Source organism: Oculina patagonica, unplaced genomic scaffold (assembly GCF_052425735.1).
Source record: "Oculina patagonica isolate OP01 unplaced genomic scaffold, crgOcupat unplaced772, whole genome shotgun sequence".
Lineage (NCBI taxonomy): Eukaryota > Metazoa > Cnidaria > Anthozoa > Scleractinia > Oculinidae > Oculina > Oculina patagonica.
Window position 1 is genome coordinate 1 of NW_027558661.1, and position 9,069 is coordinate 9,069.

The 9,069-nt window shown below is 40.7% G+C and overlaps 1 protein-coding gene across 1 annotated transcript; it reads left to right on the forward strand.

The window, feature by feature from the left end:
* Positions 1 to 4,547: 4,547 nt before the first annotated feature.
* On the forward strand, positions 4,548 to 8,904 carry LOC144641228 (EGF-containing fibulin-like extracellular matrix protein 2; the record flags this gene model as incomplete). The annotated part of the gene is made up of 7 exons (XM_078500262.1): positions 4,548 to 4,637; positions 5,167 to 5,251; positions 5,918 to 5,989; positions 6,476 to 6,607; positions 6,820 to 6,900; positions 7,695 to 7,823; positions 8,759 to 8,904. Coding segments are annotated over 7 exons (735 nt in total), but the record flags the coding sequence as incomplete, so codon positions are not given.
* Between the last annotated feature and the right edge of the window lie 165 nt (positions 8,905 to 9,069).

Sequence of the window (9,069 nt, forward strand, 5' to 3'; positions counted from 1 at the left end):
GGCCATGCGTCTCGTCAGGTGAAATAATTTCTTTTGTCATAGCATCCTTTGCCAAGTGCAACGATAAATTGTGTCCAGTTCTTTTTTTGTGGTTCTAAATAGTCTAGAATCTCATCATATTTCTGGTCATGTTTTGCTACAAAAACCGGCTTTTAGCGCCAACTCTAATGAGCCCATCTGCTTTGTGCAGACCGCTGCCGTAATTCAATGGTTCGGTGCCCACCGAGAGATTTAGGAGCATACATGAAAGACATATGGCTCATGGTATCACCGCTGACTTGACGAAGCTGACTTGACGCAGGGGGCTCATGTGTTATTCCCTTATCAATAAAACCATAGTACAGCGATAAACAAATAGACTAATTTAAATAAAATGTAGTCATTGCTAAACTCTTTTTTCAAAATCCGCCTATGTTTGGAATGTTTTTTGGGAGCGATCTACATGGAAGCATACAGCAGAACGATGTTTTCCGCGCTCGCTCGCAATGGAACTCGTCGGGAGTTATCTGATTGTAATATCTATATTTTCGATGTCTTGGAATTCAGTTGAATCGCTTTGAATTTGCATGAAGAATGCAATTTAATCAATCCGAAAGGTTGAAACTTTCTTAACAACGCTTTCGGTCCCTACATTTTAATACTCATCTTGCAATCTTGATATTTTTATTCCAAGAAGATGTATTTGAATAAAAGTGTTTTGAATTAGCTTCGTCAGGTGGTTGTGCACCAAACAAAAACATTAAGTGGCATTTGAGTAAGAACCACCAAAAACAACCCTTCAGGTACTGCCGGGTAGCAGAATATTCAAACAAGCACTTCTATTTTCACTGACCTTAAATAGTCCCTCTTGCACAAAATGAGGTTTGCCTTGTTGTAGAGTGTGGAGCCGATATCACCGAGTTTACACTCACAGCAGTTACACTTTAAACAGCCTTCATGCCAATATAGGCCTAAGGCTTCTAGCAAGTAACGATCATTGATCGGCATTTTTACATCCACTGCAAAGATGTCTATTCTGCGACTCTTTTACAAGCTCTACGTTTTTCGTGGCTGGAGAAATAAATAACAATAACCACATAATTAGCGTGGATTAGCGACAACCGGTTTAGAGTTTTTATTGTGTTTTTAAAGTAAAAGTGACGGCCGCTGTCTTGCTTTAGGCTGGGTTTAAATTGACATTTAATAAAATAATTTGCGCTGATCTCACACGGACTTTTTACCACATTATATTACTACGATTGTACCGCTTGATATTATCGAGTTCGGCGCCGCCTCGTGTATTTAAACATTTAATTCCTTGTAACGCAGAATCTTCCGCCATGTGAAACTGCGTACATAGAATGTAAGCCAAATCTGCTATGACATTTCGCGCGTACATACATACCCATATTTGTCAGGTAATCTCAAGGCCCCGTTGAACGTTCCTCTCGGCGAAAGCGCATGTTGATGTCTCGAGTGAGGGTACAGAAAAAGTACCGACCACTTTCAACCAGCAATGATTTTTTAAACTCATTGTCTCCCGGTATTTCATCAGTCGTGTTCAACGCTAATGATTTCTGGCGGCAAGAAATAACAAAAACACTGATATTTCATGAAGTAATTATATCTAATGACGCACCTCTTACTATTGGCTGAAATGGGCCAAATAAAACAGGTATCCATGTGTAGGAAAAGAAATCATCGTAATTATCAAATGCGATAAGCGAGTTGTAAAATGGAAGGGTTGACCAAGCATACATTTCTGTCATTTATATTGTCCCTCCCAGTCAATATCAGCGGTGGATAAAAGTGATAAAGACGGCAAGAATTCCAAGATACACACATGGCCGCGCAAGACTTTTAAAAGATGGTTTTTATGCGGTTTTAAAAAACGAGAAAACGGCTGTTTTCAGATTAATCCTAGGGTATGAGAGAATAGTCGCTAAGTGGCCATCTGCTCGTAGTTTACATGCAAATTCTTTAAGGTAATTACTATCAAGTTTTGTTTTATGCCACTAATGGCTTCCCTTTACATTTCACAGGAAAACACTTTCAATAGCAGAAAAAAAATCGTAATTAGCTTTCGCTAGTTCTACACCCAAAGTTGAATTCCTTCTGTTAATTTCCCGATATTATTGAAGTGCATTTCTGCTCAGGGATTTTTTAACGTTTCTTTGCAAAGCAATTCTCTTTATCTCTACCCGTAAGGTTGAATTAATATTTGAGAGATTAAGGGCGGAGAAGATTTCTAGCCTTTCTGTGTAATTTGGATAGGAGCGACGTATTAATTGTGCGCCATTATGTAGAGAATAAAAAGCTTTTTAACACGACGGTAAGAACAGAAAAATCTTTTTGCCACAAGCAAAGTTACACGGGTACCAAAATTAAAACTATAGCAAAAAACACCATTCATGAAAGCTAACTTTAGTGGCTGCCGTTGTCTGAGCAGATTTTTTTTTTTTACGTTGCTGGGGAATTAATCGTCCTCATGTAAAACTTTTGTAAGTTTTTACTTATAAAAAAATAGTTATTGGCTAAATAAAACAGCCAATCAAAGTTGTATTTCTTATTCAAATAGATTTCTCAGTGATATCCAAGAAGACAAATAAAATCATTTATTCATTTGTAGTCTCCAATCCATTTTTCCTGGTGCTAGTGAATAACGCTATATACCTTAATATTATTACTTTGGAATTGTTCTCTTTTTAGGTTTGACATTTTATCTCCTTGTAGTTAAGATAAATTTAAAGGTCCTTGCTTCCATTAATACACTTTACATCTACTAAACAGCACAGGTTTTGTTCTAAACCGTTCTATGTTCTTGAATTATGTATTGCCGGTACAAGTTTCAGAATTTTCATCGCCACTTTAAGATTCAATGTTCTCTCGAGAATTTCAGTTGTACTTACACTCAATAGTATACCGATAAATCTAAAATATATATTTATAGTAATATAAGCGAAATGACCTTTTAAAGAAAACGAAAGATAAAACAAGTGCATTCCTCTAGCGCTGAAAAGGAATTCATTTAGTACCAGTATCTATACTACAAAAGAGGAAAAAACTTCACCTCTTTCTACGTCCATTGTGGGAAACTCAAGCGTAACAAGTTTAAATTCGAAAGTTTTGTCAAAACGCCCTTAGAAGCCGCCCGCCCCACATCCCGATAACGAAATTGTTTAGAGCGTTGAGAGCGATCTTCAGCATTGCGCGGTGGATTTTTCCAGCAAATAGATCAGGAAATAACATAAATGAAACAACATGTTGCGCTGATATAAATTTTGCGAACAAATAAATTGTTGAGAGATGAATTCTGTGTTCCTATATTACTGCCTGCGTCAATGATTTCGTCAGACATCGAATTGAGCTCTAGCTAAAAAAACTTCAGTGTTACAGTAACTCTAGCCTTGCAGACACCTCGCTATTACGGACACCCCGTTAGTGCAGAACCCAAGACCCCGCGAATGAAAATTACTGAAAATAACTCTCGCCACTACGGACTTCCTGTATTACAGACACCAAATGGTGGTCCCGCCGGAAGGTGTCCGTTATAGTGAGAGTTGACTGATTTTGTTTACAGCTATTTCAATTAACGTTGTCGGGATCAAAGCTTAAAGACAAGAGTGAAAGGCAGTATGGGTAGAAGAAGAGGGCAACTGCACGTGCTGAATACTAAAATATATAATGACATAACAAACGCGAATTTGCACGTTTTCTATTTCTTCAGACATGTGAAACAAGGTGGTTTTAGCCACACTGAATCTAAGGAGAATTTACAAAACTCAGAACCAAGCGACAGTGAAAGTAAAGCTACAGAAAGGCCTCCTGAGAGGAAAAACAAACTGGTGCATTCTCCACGTGCGATGATGCTTAATGAAGCTTATATCCAAATTTGTAGTGAATACCCAGAACGCCATACGGTCTTGCCTTTTAGTTTTTAGCTTTGACCGACAACGTTTATTGAAATAGCTGTATATTCATAGCACCATACATATAAATAATGTCAATCTCCTCTGGGCATCCAAGCTCCTACAGTATACGAAATTAAATCTAGAATAGGCTTGGACCGGAAAGAAGGAACGTGTAGACGTTTCAGCCTTTTATACCATGCCATAGAAAATACAGCCAATCAGAATACAGGAAAGCCGTTGTATATTCGACGGTATTCAACCTAACCTTCCCATCGTGCGCTGCGATTGTATTCTCGACGAAATTTAGAAGGCGTATTTTCTATGGCATGGTATAAAATAGTTACACAACACTTTCTCGTGGTATACTATGGAATATCCCACTTGTCACTTGTATTTTCTCGGTTTACACACGAGCCTTTAGGCGAGTGTGTATACCAAGAAAATACAAGTGACAAGTGAGATATTCCATAGTATAGTACTCGAAAGCGTTGCGTAGCTAGTATGTATTAGGAAATTTTTGACACGTCCATGATAAAACCGCTGTAAAACGTAGGCCAAAATATTCTCTGATAAAATTATAGCAAAAAGTGTTGGTAACTGGTTCCGGCCAATTTCTTTTTCTCCAAATAACATGCACCTCTCTGTTTTTACTTTCAGCCAAGAAAGTGGATATTTGCTCCAGAATTCAATGTGGAGATGGCTTTGTCTGCGATCCTAAGAGCCCAGGACGGCCTTGTCAAAGGTAGGGTAACACAAACGATAATGATGTGAGTCATACTATTACCAACAATTCATTTGAGATTGGTGCTTTTTTGCTGTATACTGCACTTGCAATGCTGACTGCTGACGAAGTCGGGAAAAACGTATGAGCTGTTGACCAAAAGAACTGTTCGTAGTAATGAGATGCCTGTATTAAGCGGCTTTGCGTAGAGCTCGTTTGCAATATTAAACTTAAAAAGGTCTGCTGACAGAGTACTGAACAAGCCTCTTTCAGCCAATCGTCTTCAAATACTCACCATCGAACACTTGAGAGTTTTCTTGCAGGCTTGTCACACTGTGACGGGCTCTGCAGATTCTGGCCGTCTTTGAATTACTTTTTTTCTTCTGGTGATTTATGAATTCCAGAGCTTAACTATTGGTAGTGACGTGATTTTATAATCGAACAACCTGAATAAGGACTGGTATATGAAAGATACCCAAAGCCATACGAGATAACGTTGATTCGTTAAACTTATTATGCCAAGTAACGTTAATTTATTGTTTTTCATTTCTTTAGATATTGATGAGTGTTCACTGTCGCCTCCCCAGTGCAAAGCAAACAGAAGCTTGTTTTAACTATATCGGGACATTTGAATGTCGAGGTACAAATTTGTGATTATAAAAATTGAAATTCTCAGTGGTGGTGATGGTTTCAAAATCTCTCCCTCCCTTTTGCCCCGCCGTTTCGCCAATCTTTTGAGTACATCTGGATTCGTGTCTACTGTTTTGCCTTGAGTATCACAGCTAAACTATACGATACTCCTAATTGCTCGAACCCTCAATTTTTCCTGATAACTCGAACCAAAAGTCGTATCCTTCCCTCAGTCAAACACTGTAGTCCCCTCCCCCCCCTGATTTCTTGAACTGCCCGATTTTTTTTCCCTTGGAATTTCGAAAAGTCTGGATTCTACTGTATAAACTCCCCTCTTCATAGCATACCTAACTGTCCTAACTAAGTTTATTACTATTGTCATTAATTGACCATGCCACGCTCCCAGAATACAGGCTCCATAGCTCAGTTGGTAAAGCATGGCGCTGGTCACGCGCCGTCACACAACGGTCACACGCCGGCCATGGGTTATGTTTTAAGGCTTCTTTACAAAATGCTGAATTACAATTTGAACCGTTTTACACTGGCGTCCAGTTCTCTCGCCGTTCTTTCCCTACGCTCATCGATCCAAAAAAAAATTCGAAAATATAGAGGGCTGTGAACAGTATAAGATGATCATTTCTTTACTTACAATTTTTTTGTTATATTTATATTTTAGATCCTTGTCAAGGTGTGGATTGTGGTTCCGGGCTGAAGTGTGAGCCCGCAGGAAGATCGTACAGTTGTATGGGTAAGGCAGAATTTTCTGTCTTCTAAACAAAGGAAATTTAACTGATCTAGCACCATTTCAGTTTAAATTTCATGACTGGCAATCGAAACGATCTGGGCAAACATATGAGAACCACCCTTAAGGAGACACTACAACTCATGTCATGGGAGGCGCGGTGGCCTAATGGTTAGCGCGCTCGACTCCGAGTCGAACGGCCCGGGTTCGAGCCCTGACCGGGGCGCTGCGTTGTGTTCTTGGGCAAGACACTTTACTCTCACAGTGCCTCTCTCCACCCAGGTTATAAATGGGTACCGGCGAACTCACTGCTGGGGGGTAATCCCTGCAATGGACTGACATCCCATCCAGGGGGGAGGGGGGGCAGTAGCAATACTCTCAGTCGCTTAATGCTACGGAAACCGGGATAAGCTCCGGCTGTTTGGGCCACTTGGCTCGGACACAGACTTAACCTTTATCTTACAACTCATGTCATTGCTTCCGTGCTTTTAGATATAAACGAGTGTCGAATCACGCCAAGAAAGTGCACAGGAGAACAAGAGATCTGTGTAAACAGTTATGGAAGCTACAGCTGTCGGTGTCGTGATCAGTTCCAGAGAAACAGTCGGACAAGAAAATGCGAACGTAAGTTTGTGCAGAAAATTACCTAAAGGTTATGACGATTGTTTTTTTCGTGTTGGCTGTTGTCGATTACAAGTTAAATATTTTTGGCATATAAGGATTGCCAATTAAGTTCTCTGTAAATTTTCAAGTTGGGATGCATGAATCTGGGATTTCTCGTTAAATTTCGTATTTCTATTTTGCGTGCTAATGTTATGTGTTTTTTCCTGTTGTAGGCGTTAACCCCTGCACCTATGAACCCTGCCCCCGTGGGTACAAATGTGTCGTTGTTGATCAGACCAATTATAAGTGTAACGGTGAGTATTAGTTATTGTAGAACAAGGTATTTAGGCAGCAAGTCAGTTATTTAGGCAGACAGGCAGGCAGTCAGGCAAGCAGACACTGAGCGGGCCGGCAATCAGGCAGACAGGCGGGCAGGTAGGCAGGAAAACAGTCATGCAAAAAGGCAGGCCGGCAGTCCGACAAGCAAACAGGGAGGCAGGCATGCAAACAGATAGACTGACCGTACAGACAAGCAGGCAGGCAGGCAGGCATGCAAACGGGCAGTCAGGCAGGCATGTAGTTATTCAGGCAGGCAGCCAGATACTCAGACAAGTAAACACGGAGGCACGCAATCGCGACAGACAGACAGATAGACAAGCAGGCAGTCAGGCAGACATGCAAACGGGCAGTCAGGCAGGCATGTAGTTATTCAGGCATGCGCAGGCAGCCAGATACTCAGACAAGTAAACACGGAGGCAGGCAATCGCGACAGACAGACAGACAAGCAGGCAGTCAGGCAGACACGCAAACGGGCAGTCAGGCAGGCATGTAGTTATTCAGGCAGGCAGCCAGATACTCAGACAAGTAAACACGGAGGCCGGCAATCATGACAGACAGACAGACAGACAAGCAGGCAGTCAGGCAGACATGTAGGCAGTCGACTGGCAGGCAGTTTGTCAGACAACCAGACAGACAGACAGACAGACAGAAAGGCAGGCAGGCAGGTAGGCAGTCAGTTATTCATTCAGGCAGGAAGGCAATCAGTCCGCCACTTTGCGACTTTTGTTACCTTTTGACTTATTTGTCGTCTTTTTCCTAACGTTAACAGAGATCAATGAATGTCTGGAGTCGCCGCCCAAGTGTCGGTCAGATCAGAGGTGTGTTAATTACGCTGGTGGTCACTACTGCACATGCCCAGACGGATATCGACTGAATAGTGTCACCAACAAGTGTGAAGGTATGTACACTTATCTGTCTGTGTATTAGAGAGCTCCTTGTAGAATATCTTTGGCAATGTACATTTCTCTCACAGTACCTCCCTTTCTCGAGATTATTTAGTAAATAGAACCCTTTAGACGGCTGGTATATTGGAGGATAATGCCCGAGGCTGAAAGATTGTCGAAAACTGAACAGTTGGCCGAGAAGCGAAGTTTCGAGGGCAACTGTGAAATTTTGAGAACAATCTTTCAGCCAAGGGCATTATCCTCCAATATACCAACAAGCCAGAAAGGGTTTATTTATTTTATAACCCTCCGATTAATTTCTACAACGCGCTTTATCGCCGGTAAATAGTAAAAAACCTGCAACGATAATCACGGCCTAACTGCGATTGAAATAATCGGCAAGTTGTTTCGTTTACGAATTTTTTTAACACGGCGGATTCGGTTAAAAAGTTAGTCTTGAAAAAGTGACTCTGTTTATTCGTTTTACACTTGTCTATAAAATCAGGCGACGAATATCAAATCGGACGGGGTATATTGTCTGATACCCGTCGTTCGATTTTGTACCACGTGATGCGTTCTGTTCAATGAGCGCGTACAAAAATTAATCGGTGGGTTATAAAAATGGATATCGATGACCTGACGTGATCTTGAAGGGTGTGCGCGTGTTTGGAGGAAAGGGCATCCAGTCAAAGGAACAATCTTATTTTAGTGCCATGCAATGGGAAACAGCCCTACAAACAACAACAACCAATTTATTTTTGCCAAAAAAGATAGAATATTTTGGAGCATAAAAAGGCAAAAAAATTGCTTAGAATAGTAATAAACTAAACAACGACAATTGAAAAAAGAAATCAAACGAATAGCAATAATTGGAGAGTGAGATACTGGAAAAGTTGCGGCAATACACAGAATCATTTTAAATTCATTACGTTTCTCTTCTTTCCTCTAGATATCGATGAATGTAGCGAAAGGAGATCGGGCTGCAGCCAGATTTGCGAAAACACGCCTGGTTCATTCGTCTGCCGTTGTAGGAAAGGTTACGAGATGACGCCCAATGGACGATTTTGTAAAGGTAAGAATGGACACAAAATCTAGTTAGAAATGATGATACACGCGATTATTGGGAACAACGATTTTTTGCAAAGTCAGAAAAATGTAGCAAATTTATAGTTGAAGAAACTTTGTGCTAGCAAGTCTATCTTTTTGAACTACCTTTAAAATATTACAATATCTCGCCCTGTCTTGCCGTAGTTTGCAGGT